Genomic DNA, 20,000 nt, shown 5'->3' with positions numbered 1-20,000 from the left:
AATTTTTTGATGATGGCGATTTTCTCCTTTTATGACACAGAAATTGTGCGCCGAGGATGGATGCCTCTTCTATATATCATGCGATGCCTATTCGAGATTTGGTCTTGATGTTCTACCAATTTAGCGGACTGAAAATGGAAAAATTCTGTTTCCATGCCTATGGACAACGCTTTGAATTAACTAAGGAAGTTATCTCCGACATACTTCAAATTCAAATGAATGACTTCGGGTTCGATCTTTGAGTCCCCATTTAATTCTGTCAAAAATTTACTACGGGCCACCGTGATCTCATGGCGAAGTCGGAAATAAAAATCACGTTGTTCTTCAACGCTCTTTGAAACAAAATCAACGAAATGCGGCTCCACCGGGTTGGGACACAATGTGGTGGGTACGCCACACCAATCAAGTCACCAAGCCTCAATTACACCTACTTTGGATTATGTAGAATCAAAGAGATGATTTTTGTATAATCCAACACCTCCGAACGCAATCACCGAGGAAGAACAAAAGGTTAGCACCTCTGCCTACTTTAGTCACGAAAATTATGATGCGTTGGGGTTATCCAAATAGGTTTCTCGAAATACCTCTTCAAAGAGCACTTGTTACAATACTTCACAAAGATCGTGCGGCGGTGGTTCTTGGGCCCGGATACTCGCCGATGAAATGGATGGCCAAAACTCAAACTCGCACATTTCTTTGATGAAAGTGCCATGCAGAACATTTTAATCCCATGGAAGGTATTCAAATTCTTCATCAAGGAATGAGGGAACTCCACGACGCCGGAAATCATCATCAAAAGTCTTATGGATTTCCAAGAACGTCAAGCGATGCATGATCGATCAAGAGGCACTATTGGAAACTCACTCTCGGTCATTAGAAAATCACACTCTTCTAATAGAGAATCAAACTACGATCTCTGGCAACCAGGGAACCCTTCAAATCCAGCTTAGCCAACAAATTAATGAACTGAATAGTGTTGTCCACAATCTGCATTCCCATCACCATCCTTATCATCATTCTGAACCATAAAAAAAAAATAATGGTAAAAAAAAAAAGGGGCGCTCGCTTTTTACAAAACTCAACTTTCCTCAAAATAAATAAAATAAAATTATTATTATTAAGTATTTCTGTTATCTTTGTATCTTCTTTTGTAAGAAATGCCTACTAGGATTGTCATATTTCAAGTTGTGATAATAACAATTTTAACGTGTTCTTTTAAACTTGATTACAGGAGGTTTTATCTTCTTGCATACTCATTCCTCCATCCACCAAAAGTTTCTTGGACATATTTCTTCTCATATCTTTCCCCATCACTCCACTCCATCAAACATGGCATCTTCATCAAACGTAGCATCTTCATCAAACGGGACACCTCGAAACTCATCCCCCGAAAGCAATCATTTCAGGCCATGATGGATTCCAATACTTATGGACTTCATTTCCGTGATTGCATTACTAACATCGGTGGTCTTCCCTTGTTGTTTCCCCCGACCAAACTTATTCTCCAAGTTTGGCGGCCTACTTTTATGCTAATATGGAAGATACACCAAAGATTCAAAGCCGCTTTCATGGTTTTTCTTAGACGGATTCACAATCAAAGTTGGTGGCACAAACCATGTCTTTTCAGAGGCAACACTTGCCCCGACTTTAGATCTTCCATATCACGAAGTTGGCAACAACATGGCCATACATTTATCACAACTCTACTTTCGTTCCTTTTCATGGCGCCAAGCAAAGATACGGTGACGGTCTTGAAATTAAAGATGAAGGAACTAAACTTGGCGGATGGCGGACATCACCATTCCCTTAGCCAAAGATGACCATGAACATGGGAAATGCGATGTTGTTTGTCCTTCTTAACATCATGGGAGATTGGCATTTTTCTACCGCCAATGATGCATGTGTAGTCTTCAATGAGCTTGCTCGAGGTCATACATTCTTTGATATCTTAAACGTGTTATCTCCAATTTGAAACGAGCTCGTACTTTTCGGGATCAAGATATACTTTTGCCATCCAGAATCGCGAATTATGAAGACACATTTCCCACGGTTTTCAGCTACTTTTCATGACTGGGTCAAAGTAGATTCTATGTGCCCAGCAAACAAGATAATTCGTTCATTAAGGTTTAGGCAATGGAAACGTCCTGCACGATACTTGAGACATGTTCGTTGTTATCCAAGCGATTATAAAATGATGAAACATTTGAGCGAACGGTGAACAAGAATGGGCCACCATTTGGGAATACGTTATCTTTTGGTGCGATACTAAGGAAATGCATTTCATCGAAGAAGAGGCCGGACCTTCACCACATCCCGGATGGTAAACTTGAGTAGGGAATTGTACATATATCTAATCAGCGTATATAATTGTATATAGTGTGCTACTCTTTTTTTCTTTGTTTTTGTTTTTTCAGATAATATATTATGTTACCACAACTTTTCGCTTCAAAGAATCCGGCTCTAATTTTGTTTTACGGTTATCGCCTAATTCCTTTCTTTATCTATTTCTATTTGAAGACTAATCATCACTGTTTTGGGAGATATATATATATATATATATATATATATATATATATATATAGGTAAAAAAAAAAAAAAAAAAAAAAAAAAAAAAAAAAAACAACTTGTTTAGATATAGTTTCTATTTTCTTGTTAGTAAATGTAATTAGTGACAATGTCTTGTTTCTTTTCAATGATGAAAATTATCTAGAAGTCTCACATTAGCATTCGAATTATGATTCGTTTTTAAGAAACTTAAGCTAATACGTACGCAATAGTTTTTATATCTTTTTATGAGTATTCATGCACTGAGTATCATTGATTGTACATGACAATAAGTTTCTGGAAACCACGGTTAGTCTACTTAAACTATCAATCCTGTGAGAATCTAACCAAAAGCCTCGATATGAGTGATTTGTGAGTAATGACACAGAGGAGTAGTTTTTCCAAATAGAGAAAATCACGCATCGACTTACTTGATCACCATCCGAACCTAGGCGAGAATTTAGGCATTCTTTGGATCGACATAGCTATAAATTATTACCTGTTACAAATTTTACCGCTAGTCACTCCACTGAACCTTTCATCAAACCTTTCACTTTCACCAAAAATTCCTTACCCATATATTAACCCCAAATAAAAGAACCTACCTAAGTGATGAGTATGAGAAATAGGACGAAATGTAGAAAAATAAAAGAAGACTTGTTCCAAATAAAAGTTAGTTACCCGCTTCAAAAATAAAAATAAATAAATAAATAAACAGGGATCATGTTTCTTAAGCCTAAAAAAAAAAAAAAAAAAAAAAATAAGGCTTAAGAGCAAGGTAGGAAAACTCGGTAGGAGCGGGGAAAAGAAAACAAGGATTTCTCAAGTGTAAATATCTTGAAGACCTTATTCTCTTATACTTATCATTTTTTGATCTTCCACTTCCATTTCTTTCTACACTATCACCTAAGCCCCATAATACCTAATAAAGACCTCTAGCTCGATTAGGAGTAGGATGGTGTGATAATAAGTAGTAGATGTGATTGATCGACCTCGACTCCTCCGACCGTCATCGAAGTATGTGAGGAAAAGTGTGCCCACCGCATTAATCGGAGTTAACAAAACCCGAGTGGGAAAATTATGTTTAATTTGTGTTTCTACACATACATGTGAGAACCCATTTAGGTACACTCTCCAAAGAATCCGAAAAAAGCCACCGCTTGTGCAATTCAATGTAAATTCACTGAATGCATACTCATATGTAGATGTTTTAATTATTGTATGCATATTAACTTGAGTTTGAAAAGAATTAATCCTCGTTCCCCGCTAAGGAGATGTATAGATATCCGAGATTAATTTAGGAAACAAGCTTTTGTTACTAAGTCATTGTAGTATAAATGAAGTTTGTGAGTATCTTCTCGGAAAACTCTCTCACGAGGCTATAACTTCGTCCACTAGGGAATTCCTAGTGGTTTAAGGCCTTGTTGCATATGGTCAATGCAACCGCACTCTCGCTAAACGAGACTTAGCTTAGAATGCACGCAGTTTTGGCCACTTATCCGTTTTAATGTCTCTTCTTTGCTTCGAGGAGGACAAGCAAAATGCTGTTTGGGAGTGGTGTGTTAAGCACCCAAAACTGTATTATAAAACCTGTAGAGACATAACATTTCGGTCAATTTTGTGCTTTAATAATCATGAAATAATCGCGATCTTCGTGCTTTTGCGAGGTTGGAGCAACTAATGTAAAAATTATGATAAAGCCAAAGATTTAAGCACGGAATAGGGAGTATACACATGCCTTCCGATCAAGCCCATGTGAAGCCCAACAAATTCGGACTAAAGCCCAAAGACTCAAATAGTACGTAATCCAATCGAAGCGGGATTACATGCACGGAAGCATCAAACTTCGGCTCTCATATCTCTTGAACCGGGACTCGAATCGCGACGAGTGAGCTCTCCGACGATCGTCGCGATGAACTCTACAAATAGGGGGAAGTTGTAAAAATGCCAAAAGACCGGACTGCCACTAGACATCAGACGTGGACCCACTAGGGCGGCCCATAAGATTTGATGAGTCATCATGCAAGTCAATACAAAGGTGCAAATAATTTGTGCAATTTTGACACCTTGCATGAAGTTAATGAGTTAGTTGGATTTAGGTGATGATTATCTAAAAAAATGAAAGGTGTCAAATGGGAGTTAGTTGTGGATAAGTGAAAAATAAATGAGAGGAGAGTGTTTCACGCGTGGGGGAGAAGAGAAAAAGGCTCTCTTATGTAAAGGGGGCTGATTTTGGGAGTTGGAAACTTTTACTTCCTTGACTTTTACTTTTCATTTACATCCATGTCTTTAATTTTGTTTTTTTAGTTCTTAGTTTTTAGAGAAAAGCTTGTAACTTGTTAATGGGGGAACTCTCTCTAGTTTTTAATAAACTCTTCTTCATTTAGGTAAACAGGTTGTAGTTTTCTTGTTTCATTCTCTTCTTTTTTCATTTCACATATCTTCTTGTAGTTTAATTCAATCCTAGGATCATGAGCTAAAACTCTCCCAAGGGAGGGTTAATGATGCTCATGTGAGGATCATGCTACAAATTTAGGATTCCAAAATCACTACTTAAAAGACTTAGGTTCTATTTTTCATCTGTCCCCAAAATGACAGAGATTGACAATTATCGATCAATTGTTGTAAAGTAGAACTAGGAGTTGGAATGATATTTCAGAGATGAAATATCATTTCAATTCTACATGCTAGCATGATATGTTTAGAGATAGGTATATTATGTTAGGGATTTGAGATGGTAGTGACTGTTTCTAAAAGACTTGTAGCTAGGCCTGCATGAGTAGGATTAATCCTTCCCTATCTCTCTCTCTCTTTCATTTAACTATAAACAAACTTACAAATTTTAGATAACTTGTGTAAAAAATCTATCTATAAAATCTTTCTCACTTAGTTCTCCAAAGTGTAGATTCCAGTTGTGATCATTTAAATTCTTGTCTTAGAAGTTGGAACGAAATCCCTACTTGAACTAGACTGACATTCTCAAAGAAAAAAAACAGTGAGTAAGGAATTATTGAGTTTTAGCACGTAGTAAGTCAACTTCTAAAAACACTGAAAAGTGCAAAGATCAATTATCAAGGGGAATGGGCTTAAAGCTTTTGAGATAATCAACCAAGAGTCATCATAATGGAAAAACCAACCTAGTTGACTGGAGATCCCAAGATCTAGGTTCAATAGGCCAACTGAATTATGTTTGTGACTCAGTTAGCACTGGGGAGTAATATTATACTCTAACCCATTCCTATATAATACAGTGCATATCTGCCGCGAGAACCAGGATAAGTCAAGCTTTTAATGATTTACTATATCTTGGAAAGTTATGTTATCCAAGTGGAGTATTGCAGGATACTCTTTATAGAAATCACCTATGTTAGTGCGAAGTGGGGCCGCTTCTATGAGAATTTTAAAGACAAATGTCTTAAAAGCACTATCTGAAACCAAGAAGTGTTCAAGGCCAAAATGAACACAAACGTGAGAACCAACAGTATTCGAGACGGTACTGCTTATACAAACGGCTGACAGTTCAAGGACATTAATTGAAGTCTACTGATCGTCCAATTAAATCCGATCATCTTTCACTAAGGCAAGTTCAAGGCCTCCCATGCTACTTGACGACGCGGTATCTTTTCATTTGTAAAAAACGTAAACCGATGTTTATGATAGAAGAAGCCAAATTTTCATTCATGTGGGGATTGTTAGAAAAATGATTTGCTCAAATCCATTTAAATATGAATGAGTAGTTTGTCTCCCAAGTTACCCCACTTAAGATGAAATGGGTTTTTCTTGAAACAAGACGTAATGTGAGAAAAACCTTTTCAAAATGATGCATTTGTTTGAAAGCGATTGCATTATGCCAAAAGGTGCGACCTTTTGAAATGTGCCTTTGGTTTGAAACGGTGCATCATCTTAAAAAAGTGCAACCTTTCGAAATAGGCAATCGGGTTCAAAATCTTTATATGCCGAAATGGTGTGTCCTTTCGGAACATGTGACTTTTCAAAGAGTTGCTTACTTTTCCCAAGAGTCATTGTGTTGTTGTTTGAAAAGGCACCACTCACCTATAAATAGTGGATGAATTTGGAGAGAAAAAGACACCGAGATCACACGAGTTCGATCTTTTCTTCTCCCTCCTCGCTCTTAGTCAAATACTATGTTCAGGTTCGGCCGAAGTTCATAGAATTGAAGTGCTAGCTTTCTATGAAGGAAATCCGTTCTATCTTGGGAGATAGTTTCCCATCAACCTTCAAGCACCGTGAGGGGGAAAAATGTCTTAAGGACATAGTGTATCTACACTAGGCTCGGATTTAATTAAAAGTACAAGACACTTACAAGACAAAAAGGTTTGTATAGTTTGGTAATTGGTAAAGAGTAAGTACAATTAAGTTGTATATTGTGATCTTTCTCTTCTCCCCTCCGTTCTTAGTCAAATACTATGTTGTGTTCATTTGAAGTCCATAGAATTGAAGTCTTTAGCTTTCTATAGAAAGAAATCCGCTCTATCTTGGGAGATAGTTTCCCATCAACCTTCAAGCACCCGTGAGGGAAAAATCTGTCTTAAAGGACATAGTGTATCTACACTAGTTCGGAATTTAATTAAGAAGTAAAAGACACTTACAAGACAAAAAGTTTGTATAGTTTGGTAATTGGTAAAGAGTAAGACAATTAAGTTGTATATTCCTAACAGGTTTTTTATTAGAAATAAAATGCACAAAAAATGAAAAATGAAAAATGCAACCCGGGGAACATGTTCTGCAGCAATTTGCGGCAGCCAAACTCCTAAAGTTTAAAGCTGAGAACTGTCCCACAATGCACATCTTCATTCCAAAGAAAAATATTTCAAAAGGCCAATGAGCTCAAAAAGTCAATAAGCAGTATCTTGAAGAGACAGGCAGACGGTCCTAAACTACTGTAATTTAGGACAATACCCACTCTAAATAAGAAACTTCTGTAATTTCGCTTCTCCGCCGGAGCAGTGGAGGTTTCGTCCATAAAAAAGTTCCGCATCTCTCCGGGGCCCGGGGAACAAATTTATTCAGTCGCTTGGAGCCTTAGAATGAGGAAATCCCCCCACCCACCCTAAAAAAAAAATAGAAGAAAAGTGAATAAACCAATGTATATTTCTTTAATTTTTTCCTTTTCCAAACCAAAAGTAAGTAAATACATTCTGAATCTTCATCTCTTCAGGCAATACATGTATACCAATTTCCAATTTGGTTCTCTCAAAAAAAATTAGTTCCCAATCTTTTCACTCACCCAAATACCAAAAACTTACAACCACAAAAATCAGTTACAACCATTAATAGACCTACAAAAACAAATTGTTACCGGAAAAGCAAAACTCAGAAAAGAAAAGAAGGGTTGTATAGTCATTTTCTTTTCAAGACCCTACCAAGAATCAGCACGTGTCACATTTCTCTTACCTATTTTCTTTACAACCCCATCATTCCTCTTAACCTTTTTTTGCAAATATTCTTCACCACCCTCAACATAATCACTATCATCATCAGTTGTATCCTTCTGTACCGATTTAATCGAGTTCACGGAACAAATTTCCTGCCACTCTAAAGCATCAAGATCTTTCATAACTTGTTTATTCGTAAGCGAACCGCTTGATGAAATAGTCTCTTTAATTGTTGAACGATATGGGCTCGTTAATTCCAGTGTGTTCAACGTTTCTAATATAACATTCTGCAATATATTTGAACAAACGTCAGTAACAATACTAGTAATGTTTTAAGGAGAATATTTTTTGTTGTTAGTTATTATTACCTTGTGATAATGGTGAAGTTTCTTGAATCCGTGCTTGCCTGTAATCTGTTATTCAAAATTAAAAAAATAATAAAAAAATGTATGTAGAGAGGGAGGGAGGGAGGGAGGGAGGAGGTGGTTAACTATGATAGCGTCGTTACCGTGAGGATGTAATGTAGTCTTGGAGTGTGCACTTTCCCGTTTCTTTCATTTTTTTTTAATTTTTTCTCCTATAGAAAAGGACAAATTATTATTTTCATATTTTTTAATGTTCTCCTCTAAGAAATGCCTATTTTACACTTCACTGATTGACACTACCTAGTACCTACAATGAGGAAGATTAGTACAAGACAAAAAAACTCTTACATGCCCTTTGCACTTTATAGCAATTTGATGACGTAATTGCCTGGTCTTAGTTGGACCAGGGTTATGGCTAGTGTGCATCCATATGGGCCCAAGGCCCAGCCCACGGTAAGCTGATGACACGGTGGCTATTTTAGACAAGGAGGCTTAGAATACCACTTTACCAGCATATGCGATCCGGTTAATTTGAGGTATTTTCCGCTCATTAGTAGTTTTAGTAATTTGGTTTAATATTAATCAAGGTTGGGCACTGGGATTTGAGTGTATTTTAGCTTAAGAAGTTCATTTTTTATCTTGAATGAAGTATAAGTGTAAGTGTAACTGATATTTTGTCTTCATGCTCAGGCATATATATACTCATATAACTGAAGGCTAGAATATATCATGGCAAGGATTAAACCTCAAATGTTGCTTTTACAAAGCAAAAGGAAAAAGGGTCCAACTCGTATTAGTGTCACTACTATACTTTTCTGCAGCTTAGTTGTTGTCCTGATTGTGTTGTCTTTGGTCACTACATACAGGTTACGGTCTCTCAGGTTAGTCGTAAATATTTTATTTAAATATTGTGTTAGCAATAGTTTTGAGAGTTTGAATAACCTGCTTGTAGTTTTGTAGATCAATGGACCTTGCAGAAAATGGTTTGCCTGATCATGAGGTATATATATTCTTTGGAACCCTTTCGTTTATCGTTTTTAAGTAGTTGTCAGCTTGTTAGAATCATGCCGTAAACTTTTTGAGTTTTATTTTTTTAATGAAATTATATTATGATTTATTTTATAGGGTGTTGATGGTTTTGCGGATGCTGGGAAATTTGATCGTCATAGCTATGCTGTAAGTGACTGTACGATTCGATGAGCAATTTCCTACTTAGCAGTAGCAAGTTTTACCTAGTAGCTAATATATAATTCAAAAGCTTTCAAGCATTGATCCACTACGTATTCACTTACATTTTACAAATAGGACATAAAGGTTCGAACAGGATCAAATGCTTATTTATAGAGTTTTCATTGAGGCATTTGTCTATGCATCTATTCTTTGTTCCTTCATCACTTAATTCCTATTCATCGAGGTCTTGATTTAACCATGGATTTATTCATATGCGTGCGTCGTTTCTTTTCTTGACCTCACTTGATTTGAAAACTGCTACAAAATCAATCGTTTCTTGCATTTATATGACCAAAGTTTAATTTAGTGTATTACAAACTAGGTTATTTTCAATGTGTTGGATAGAAAAAGTATAGCCTAGAATGTCTAAGTATCGAAAGTTTCACAAATTGTCCTTTCTAGAATATTACAATCTATTCTATTGAATAGTGACACAACTGATTTCGGGTTGTGTACCAAGCAAGTATTTAGCAGTTGATCTGTAATATTGTTGCTGTGTGCTACATGACATATTAGCCTGGGCGTGAAGTGGAATTCGTAAAGTAGGTTATTCATAAACAATTTCGTAGAATCCTCATAATTTTTGTGAAGGTTTTCGCAAAAGCTACTCCTCAAATTTGTTATGTCACAGTTCTCTTTTCTGTACCATCATAGTTCATGTTGATGAATTTACTGATTGGTCCACAATGCTACCATGGTGCTGCTCCCAGTTTACTTCATTTCTTAGATTGACTAGGCTAGATAAGTCACGTATCACACTGTTCATCTCGTCTGGCTTTGATATGCCCAGCAAGTTACAGTTTACATATCTTTTCTTCAAACCATATGGGTAGGGTTTTGACGTTTGACATCATAACTCTTTTATGTGCTTGCATGAAACACAGTTTCGCCAACTTGTTTCACAAGTCGAATAGCCTCGGTCAAGTCGTGTACATAAATTGATCATATTTGATGTGTCTGCCAGGTCGTACTGTACAGGGCAGCATACCCCATGATCTAGCTAAAATTGCCTCTTGAGTATCTGCACAGTAAGGCTCCATGTAGTCATGTAGGGATATTTTCATCAAGTCTATTGAAGTTGCCAGGACTTAATAGAAGTTGGAATGTAATTTGGCCTCCGTGGAAAAGAATGGTCCTCCATGGCTCCATGTTCCTATCTCTTCATCTTTTTATTCTTTTGCATACCTTTGAATTTCATTTAGTAACCCTATGGACATTTTTATTTTTATGTTATTATGCATGCTGAAGTAACCTGTGTTTCAGATTTTAGATACCTCCAAGGGTTCAGTAATAGTGGAGCTTTTGAAGGACTCTTCTCCTGAAATTGTTGATAAATTTGTTGATTTTTGGTAAGTAGACATTCTTAGTGATCCCCCAGTACTTAAAGAGCATCACGTGCAAACTCATTTTACATGTTATGTGAAAATACGTAGGCTGGTCGAGAGGAAATAAACTTGTTGGTTCTCTTTCAAGTATGCATGGTCTGGGTCTTCTGGCTCTTAGAGTCAACCATTAGAGGGAGAACAGGCTTTATTATAATTAAATGTGAATTTGGTACTGTAAAATTCTGCCCAGTGTTACCACTCTACCTCCCGCGAAAGTTTTTACTCTAGCTTTGTTGTTGATGAAATATGATCATTCCAGATTCTCCAAAAAAAACAAAAAACAAAAAAAAAAAAGGATTATTCTTGATCTGCATGTTGGTAAGGTCAATGAACTGGAGTTTTGAACCTGTCAGAATAATGATTTATTATCCTAATCTTTGCATTGTTTTTCCTAAAGATACCCATTCTGCTTGCTTTATACTTGCCTGCATCTTTGGTTGCCTGCACATATGATATTCTTTTTTTCTTAGAACTGCTAATATTTGATTAACGTTAGTTTATTAGTAACTTGCTTATGTTTGGACCTTGTCATCAGACTTGATATATATTTTTTTCTTATATCTTTGTCTAGTTTGGATAGCTACAGACTATACATTTTTTGCTGGTTGCTGCTCTACACACCTCATGTTACTATGTTAATACAGTTACTTAATTGGATTTATTTACCCCCTTCATTTGGCTAGTTGTAACTATAAGGATTATGTATACTTTTACAACCCTGCTCACTTGTACATGATTTTGGGTTTTGGTATGCTATGATTGCTACGATTGCTATTGAATCCCCTCTCTTTGTAGGGTTCATCTCCTTCTGAATGTCTTGATGATGTATTATGCTGGAGGAAAAAAAAAATATAATAACGTTAAAAAATAAAGAATTGACAAGTAGAGGAAGTTTATCTCATTGTTTATGCAATGGAATAGTGTTTTAGCTTAGAGGTATCCTGCTACTAGCATGCTTATCTTACTAGTAATCACATGAACTAAGTTGGGATGGGATTCGATGTGGGAATAAATGATAATCATGAACTCATCAGAACTCTTATGAGCGAGCCTGTATGAACAAAAGATTCCTGAAGCAGATGTGGATTGTCAGATGACATGTAACAGATAATTTAAATTAATTGCTGTGAACTATTGTTATCTGACCAGTCATGATGGACTACATGTGTGGAACATAAAGTCATGGAAATTTGAGTTTGAGATTTAGTGACAATCACAATCTTGAGAAGCCACATACTACCAGCTTGGTCCTCTCTACAATTTTCCCCTAGTTTATACCCGTATACTTGGCAACAACCTGATGATCTAACTGGTTTGCAGTCATAAGGGGCACTTCCACGGGATGCTTTTTGACCGCGTGATAAGAAATTACGTGATTCAAGCAGGCGATCTCCAAAGTCTTGGAAAGGCAGAAGATTGGACGTCAGGAGTGAAATACCAGAGTCAACTTACTATCAGGTTCTATAGCTCGAGTTATTTAAGATTGTGAGCAGTTTATATCTGTCAGACCATTTCTTTTGAGTGACTCTTCTTCCCTTGTATATATATCAGTCCAAAGCGTGAGGCCTTTGTGCTTGGAACGCCAAAGGCTATACATGGTGAGAAAGGATTTGAGCTTTTCATAACCAGAGCGCGAATTCCAGATTTTGATGATAAGCTTGTTGTATTTGGGAAAGTCATCGAGGGAGAGGACGTTGTTCAGGTGAATTATTCTCATTTCTTTTTGCTCTTCGAAACCATTTGGTGATTCATTCACTGTTCATTTTCCTTTTCCGTAAAAGTTGATAAGCATAAAATGGATCAGATTGTCACAGATTACCAATATTATCTCTAATTTTCCTTACTGGCATAACCATTTCAAGCATTGAAGTTGGCAAATGGCAAGACTGACAAAAGAACAACATTTCTTGTTTTAATACGTGCAGGAAATCGAAGATGTGGATACAGATAAACAATACCGACCGAAGTTCCCTATTCGGATCATCATGGTCACTCTGACACAGGACCACTAATTCATTTTATCAGCTTGTAAGAACTCCATGTTTGTTGTGAACACATAAATGTGAAGATCTTTTCTTTTGTTTTTTGTTTTTTTTTCGTGCTAATTTTTTATGAAGACGTACAGATATTTTATAATATGAGAAATGTAAAAGCTTTCCTGTAATTCTTTCATTTCTTCGGCCAAAGTGTATTGTGGAATGTGGATGCCAACATCAAATCAAGAAATCGATGCAGAGTAACTAACTATCATAGTAATCACTTCACTCCTGATACAGTGATACTTTCTACTCTGGAAATCAAATGGCGGTAAGTCGATAACTGTAACTTCACCTCACCAACTTAGGCCAAAGTCCACTTATGGGCCTTTCTCCTTTGGGCCCCTCTTTGTAAAGTCCAAAATATAGCGGGGCGGGTATTCTTGATCCAGTAGTCCAAAACCCAAACCCAGTTGACTACTTGTTCAGCACACAGAGAGCCTAAGAGAGAAAAAAGAGATGGATCCTCGAATGACAGAACTATCTCAGTTGTTTGAAAGATTCAAGGCTTCCTACGTTCGTAACGATCTCGATAACTCTTCAAACCTTCTGTCCCGCCTCAAGGTAAACCACCCAACTTAACTCATTATTATCAAAACCCTAGTTAATTTAACTTTGACTTTTTATTTTTCTCTGCAGGTGTTGTTAACAGGTTTTACAAGTCTTCCACCAGTATTCGAAGATACGCCCAATGCAATTACCGACTTGACAATAGCAAGTAATAATTTATTATTATAATCATATTATTTGTTTTTCTAACTTCATTTTCTGAATATAAATATAAATATAAATATTCAGGGGAGATATTTGAGCTTGCTGTATTTCTAAGCGTCAAGGCAGAAGATCAAGAAGCATTCGAAAGAGATTATTGCCAGTTGAAACCTTATTATACAGATATAGGGTAAGTATTATTAAATTTGGGCATCTCTGTTTTGTTCATTTAAATATAGGACTTAACGTGTTTCCATTGTCTATTTGCTGTAACAGAAACCGTCTCGCACAGTCTCCTCAGGAGTATCCGATATTAGGACTAAACCTTTTAAGACTTCTCGTGCAAAATAGAATTGCCGAATTTCATACTGAATTAGAACTGTTGTCTACTAATGCTCTGGAAAATCCTTGTATTAAGTATGCTGTTGAGTTGGAACAATCTTTTATGGAAGGGGCTTATAATCGTGTATTGAGTGCTAGACAAGCTGTGCCACATGATACGTATGTTTATTATATGGATCTTCTGGCCAAGACAGTGAGGTAATGTGTTTATGTTTTGATGCTTGATATTATAACTGGAGGTACTGGTACACGTGCCACACATGCTGGTGACGATAAAGAGATACATTTTATGTTTTGCCAAGTAATAGTATAATTCACGTGTTATTATAATTGAAAATATAATTATATAAGTTAGACACCCACCCTGAACGTTTACCATACTGCCAACCAATAGTGCCATTAGCTAATATTGGTTACATGGTATTATCTAGGAACTCCATCTTAAATATTTACTTTAATCTCTTTCAATTGCCTTTTCTAGAGATGAGCTTGCTAGTTGTGGCGAGAAAGCGTATGATTTTCTTTCGACAAGTGATGCAAAGCAAATGTTGATGTTCTCCTCTGACCAAGAGCTTTCTAATTATATTAAAGAGGTAATAACTTTAGTAAAATAGCTCAATAAGTTTGTCTTCTTTATCATTTCAGTTATTTTTCAGTAGTAGCTATTTTTCCCCTCCGCTTATAGTTGGTAACCGTACTTTGAATTGCCATAGCCCTTTCTCTTCCCTGATTATGTATGATTCCCCCCCAAGTCTAGGAGTTCCATGAAAAGGTTGCATTTTGACATGTTAATGAATGAGAGTCGGGCTATTCATGATATGGTCGGAGTCTCAGAGATATATGCATTGACTGATATATAACTATTGCTTTTACCTCCCTTCTTCTCTTTCTGTTTTGTGTGGTTTGCATGATTTTGTCATGCTACTATTATTTGCATGTTACCCACCCTGCCTGTTATTTTCTTTTTAAAATTATTATTATGATTATTGTTAAAAGGTATAGTCATCCGCTCATTTCCATTTAAATTCATTACACCTGGGTGTAGCAGACCACTCACACCTGTGTGTAGCTGACCACTCATACATACACCCATATCCTTTACATAATTGTAGTGTCCCAAATTCCAAATGCACTTCGGGAACCTCAAATCCCTAACTGGTGTGGCACCCGTTGACCAATCAAATAGTCTCTTTGACTTCCTTGAAGACATCTTGTGCACCCTTGAGTTTACACCCACCCTGACCATTACGCATTGAAGCATCTGATTAGTGTGTAGATGGATATGTCCACATATTTTTATGCGACATTTGACCAACAAGGCGTACTATGCATGCACTTTTCTTGTATTATAAGGCTGTATATGCTGTATGTAGGAGCGTCCTGACTGGGAAATAAAGGATGGACTTGTATTCTTCCAGAAGGCAAAAGATTCTGCACCTTGTAAGGAGATACCATCACTGCAACTCATCAATCAGACTCTAAGTTATGCAAGAGAGTTGGAGCGTATAGTATGAAGCAGCTTATTACATGGTAGGTTGTCAAAACGGTAATTTGAAGTCTTAAGTAATTCAAAAGGCTGAAGACCTTGAGATGCTACTCAGTAAAGTGTTCTTTTGTTTTTAAACTCCCTTTTGACTCTAGAATCTTGATTCTCTGGGTGAGCCTTGTATGGTGTACCTACGGCTCCTCTATATATGCTAAACAACATGCAGTCGTGTTGGTGGGTTGCACCCCTTTGATTAGCTATGGAAGAACCTTCTTGACTTACTTATAAAATGCACTGGAATTTTTCAGAGATATGATCAAGTGACTGGAAGGTGTATGGGCTGTACAAGGCTCGTATCTGTAAGAACTAGTGGTTTACTTATTGGCCTGGCTTGCATCTATAAAGAAACAAAATGAATATTTTTCTCGCAAAAAACGTAAAGAATCAAAACAGAAAACAAAGAAATGCTAAATAGTTTTATTTTGAATGTTATTATTGTCAGTATTAGACTTTTTGTGTATTACTCTTGCTATTTTTTTGGGTTGGAAAAGATGGATATCCTGTTGCATTACGGCTTTAACATACCGTGAAGGAAAATTGATTTACCAGTCAGGGTGCTTGTTAATGGTCTTTTCACGTCTTACATGATTACTAACTTGTTGTTGATTGCTAATAAAGTGGTGAAATTAGCAAAAGAAAATTATAAGCGGAATTTCCTTTAGTTGTGGATTTCTTTATGAGACTGTACTTTTCCTCTACCATTACTCTCATGTTAAAATATTCATGAGTGGCTTTTTCTTTCGGAGGCAAAGAGAAGTTTTCATGCCTCGACTCCTGGAGGCACCTCAAAGGTAACCAAATACATGGATGTCATTGGAATACTGCAGTATGCCTGTATGTCTTGCCAAAAACACTAAACTGGTTAAATGATAACATCCAGGGCTTGATGTGGGTATTAAAGATCCAAAACACAGCAGTGAAAACCCTATCTGATACACTATTCTAGCTAGTAGGACACATATTCCAGGCCTTGACGAGTTTCAGATGGCCAAGTGCGTGGATGCTGTCACCCAATTTGTACATTGTTCCAGTTAGTATGACTTGTAGGTTGACAGATACTGGTCAGTGGAATATGCTGTGTTACATTGACAGTTAATATATAAAAGAAAGTATTTTTCAAATACCTGTCTGTATCGGGTAAGACTCACTGACATATTGAGCGTCATTCCTTAAATTTTTTCGTGTTGGATACTTCATATTTGTGTTGGGTGCTGATACACGCTAGTGTCAACGTCACTTAGGGTAAATGTATTTAAGCCGAGTAAAGATATGTAAATTTGGTTCTGTTTTACCCTAGTTCAAAAGCAAAAAACGTTCTTTTTACTTTACATACTTGGATGTAGCTTGAACAGAAATTATTGATTATGCTGGACAACTGATTGTATCTTGTTGCAGATGCTGTGGAGCAGAACTGCTTGAGAGGAATGGACAATGACTATATGTTCTGCCTTCTCTTGAAAACACGAGCAATGCCCTGCTTAAATGAGTTTTGTTTTGCGGTTCCAGGTCTTATTTGAAAACTGAACCATCTCTTCTCTAGATTTTAGTCCAGTTTTGTTGTTTTGATCTGAAGTTAGACTTGGTGTTACTAATGGCCCTTTCATTAAGAAACAGAAAGGTTATTGCCAGTGTAATATTTTCAACATCCAGCAGAGAATGATAGTGAGAGGATTTGGTATGAGTTGACATAATATTTGCATGCAAATATCTTGTGATTTTAGTAATTCATTGAAACACTAATTACAAGCATATGCTAGTTTGTTTTGATGTGCCCTTTTTGGTAATTACGATTCGGACGTGAATTGCCAGTGGAGCCCATGATGCAACGCTCTAAGAAAAAAGACAATGTCTCAACTCTCAAGTCACACACAAAAGTATATTCTGTAGCTACCAATCAAATGTTAGTTTGTTTAAACTTTAAAGTAGGGGACTTCGGATCGGATAAAGGGTTTTCGAAAAAAATTCTATTTTTTTGGGATGTCAATCCAATTGATCCAATTATTTTCGGATGACAATTTTTTTCCGAATTTGAAAAGTTTGGAAAATTTTCGGAAATATTGGAATCTACAAAATATGGAAGTAAATTAGAAATTTGAATTACATAATCGGATTTTCTTTTACGATAATTATTTTTTATCTAGTTAATACATTTATTTAGTAATTATTTTGAAATGTATTAATTTAGTAAACAACTTATACATTTTAATACGTTCATTCAACAAGTTTTTTCTTCTCGTAATAATTCAGTAAATAGGAAGATGGGAGAAATTGAGACATATACCATAATAACAATATTGATTTCTTGAAGTTGTGAAAGAGACATGTACTAGAATGATAATATTGATTTCTTGAAGTTGTGAGAGAGACAATGTTTTACTTCTCTATGGTTTTTATTTTGTTTGTAAACTATCTGCAGTTTTAATTTAGTAACTATATGAAATAGACCGCTATATGTTAAATTGGAAAATTAATCGGAAATTGAATCGGATCGGATTTTGAAAACACATCCAATTCCGATCAAATTATTTTTCGGAAAAATTGGATATTAGAATTTCGAATATCGGAACACAAATATCATTGCCAAATTAAAAAAAAATCAGATTGAAATTCAGAAAATTTGGGTTTTCGAAAAACGTGGTACCCCTAGTTTAAAGTCTATCCTGTAAAGAATTCATTGTTCATGGCATTTCAAGTTCTTCTATTTTGCTCAATGAAGCAAGGTGGGCACATGAAGTGCAATGAACATGAACACTTTGGAAGTTATGAAACAAATGAAGCGGAATCTCTTTTCTCCTTATGGCTCGGCATACTATCTGTGAGGGAATAATATCCACAACCAATGGATACTAGACACGTTCCCAACACACACAGAACTACCAACTGACCTCGTATCCTCGTCCTCAGAGCTCGCTTTATAGTGACTCAAATCAGGCAAGCAACATATTTAACTCGCACCCTGAGCGACCACACCACCAACCGATCTCACTCATTCGTCCTGCGAGCTCACTTCAAAGTGACTCAAGTCGAGTGGACAATCTCGTCCAAAAATGACCTGCATAGCGCTCACTCCTCTCATTTCGCAACGGCTTGTAACGTATGTCTTTATTACAACCATCAAGACCGGATCTTCAGGCACGCTTCATGATAAATGTCTATAACTCGCCATCAAGGCTGGATTTGACTTGACGCTGGAATGCAAGAGGCGCGGGCACCTTGCCTATATAAAGAGGATGAGGAACTTCGTCTGAGCTGATTCAAGTTTCCCCCCTCCAGAGAGAGAACTTGATACATAGGTAGTTCGTCCATACGAACTCGGTCAAATCCAACCCCAAACAACATCTCCCATAAACCATTTTACATTTGCAAGGTTAACCAAACTTAACCTTTACATTGGCGCGATCGCGGGCTCGATTTCTTGAGTTCATAACCATTCAACTAGAAAAACCTTCAAACAAATCTCAAGCCCACGAAGCATGGATAGCCTACAAGAACAAATGAAGAACATGGCCGTCCAGATGGGAACCATGAATGACAGCATCACCCTCTTACGACAGGAAAACGCTGCACTCAAAAGTTAGATGGCAGCCCAAAACCCTAACGAAGTCACCACTGAGGACGGTATTAACGAAGTGAACTAGCAAATCAACGAGCTATCCCAAATAATTGACCCCGAGTAATCGCGGAAGAAGGACGCCACCGGATCATCCGGAAGATGCTAAAAACTTATCGAGCATCACTATCATAACGGAGGTAATCGTAAACCCTCCTTGCACGATTTCATTTAGCCACACACTGCGATGTATGATGGCGACGTGTCCCAAATCAACACGTAGCTTGCTACATCGAGCCTCGCGACTCCACACGGTCGCAAGAGTTTGACTACTTGCAATGCCGTTTGTTTTCGCAAGTCCGAAAAGAAGGAGCCCCTCGACTAGTTCCACTCATTGGAGCCAAACTCCATCGATAGCTTCGGTGAAGCTAACACCGACCAATTTGCTAATCATTACGCCCACAACAGACGAAGAAAACCAAGTCGACTCACTTTTCATGTTGTCCGAAGAAAAGACGAAGTCAATCCGTTCCTTCAATTCTTAGGGTGATTCAAGATAGACTTGCTATCTATAAAAGCGACCTCCAAGAGTCCTTCACAACCTTGGCATTCACCAAGGCAATCCGAAAAACACTGGTTATATACTAGTCGCTCATGAAGGAGCGCCCCGAAAATCGGAAGACTTGTACACTCGCGTGTACAAATATATAAAGCTACATGAAGCTTTAGATCACGACGGTGAACAAAGAGGAAGTCGCAGGAATCTCGACGCCGCCCGCCCTCAAAAGCGACCCGCACCACAGGGACGTAAGTCCGGTACCGTCGGTCGCATAAAGGCGCGAGTTTGTTGCGGCCGACAAGATCTCCAAGCTACATCCGTAGAAAATAAAAATAG

The 20,000-nt window shown here is 37.1% G+C and overlaps 2 protein-coding genes and 1 long non-coding RNA gene across 6 annotated transcripts; 2 read left to right on the top strand and 1 right to left on the bottom strand.

Annotated features, from left to right (window-relative positions):
• Window positions 1-8,132: 8,132 nt before the first annotated feature.
• LOC147480487 (uncharacterized) lies at window positions 8,133-8,583 on the bottom strand. Its single transcript, XR_015205180.1, has 3 exons — window positions 8,449-8,583; window positions 8,309-8,353; window positions 8,133-8,227 (listed from the first exon to the last, which is right to left on the bottom strand). It is a non-coding gene; the product is annotated as an uncharacterized LOC147480487 (long non-coding RNA).
• Window positions 8,584-8,610: 27 nt separating this feature from the next.
• LOC147480486 (peptidyl-prolyl cis-trans isomerase CYP21-4-like) lies at window positions 8,611-13,084 on the top strand. Of its 3 annotated transcripts, XM_086578208.1 has the most exons (8): window positions 8,611-8,841; window positions 8,996-9,186; window positions 9,266-9,305; window positions 9,431-9,481; window positions 10,799-10,884; window positions 12,241-12,378; window positions 12,472-12,622; window positions 12,846-13,084. In XM_086578208.1, exons 2-8 carry the CDS (start codon window positions 9,035-9,037, stop codon window positions 12,930-12,932), a joined length of 705 nt encoding a protein of 234 aa, XP_086434334.1. In that variant the 5' UTR covers window positions 8,611-8,841; window positions 8,996-9,034; the 3' UTR covers window positions 12,933-13,084. The 3 variants fall into 3 exon arrangements, with proteins under 3 accessions (XP_086434334.1, XP_086434335.1, XP_086434336.1); XM_086578209.1 differs by lacking the exon at window positions 10,799-10,884 and having other exon boundaries at window positions 8,707-8,841; window positions 9,258-9,305; XM_086578210.1 differs by lacking the exon at window positions 8,611-8,841 and having other exon boundaries at window positions 9,067-9,186; window positions 9,258-9,305.
• Window positions 13,085-13,355: 271 nt separating this feature from the next.
• On the top strand, window positions 13,356-17,322 carry LOC147480485 (26S proteasome non-ATPase regulatory subunit 8 homolog A-like). 2 transcript variants are annotated; one of them, XR_015204626.1, is made up of 8 exons: window positions 13,364-13,520; window positions 13,596-13,674; window positions 13,755-13,857; window positions 13,944-14,207; window positions 14,491-14,602; window positions 15,383-15,539; window positions 15,804-15,854; window positions 16,951-17,322. XR_015204626.1 is itself a non-coding variant. In XM_086577506.1 (7 exons), the coding sequence occupies exons 1-6, from the start codon at window positions 13,416-13,418 to the stop codon at window positions 15,521-15,523; spliced, it is 804 nt and encodes a 267-aa protein (XP_086433632.1). In that variant the 5' UTR covers window positions 13,356-13,415; the 3' UTR covers window positions 15,524-15,539; window positions 16,951-17,322. The 2 variants fall into 2 exon arrangements, 1 of the variants encoding a protein (XP_086433632.1); XM_086577506.1 differs by lacking the exon at window positions 15,804-15,854 and having other exon boundaries at window positions 13,356-13,520.
• The last annotated feature ends 2,678 nt before the right edge of the window (window positions 17,323-20,000 follow it).

Source organism: Coptis chinensis, chromosome 8 (genome assembly GCF_015680905.1).
Source record: "Coptis chinensis isolate HL-2020 chromosome 8, ASM1568090v1, whole genome shotgun sequence".
Lineage (NCBI taxonomy): Eukaryota > Viridiplantae > Streptophyta > Magnoliopsida > Ranunculales > Ranunculaceae > Coptis > Coptis chinensis.
This window is presented reverse-complemented; position numbering and strand designations above follow the sequence as displayed.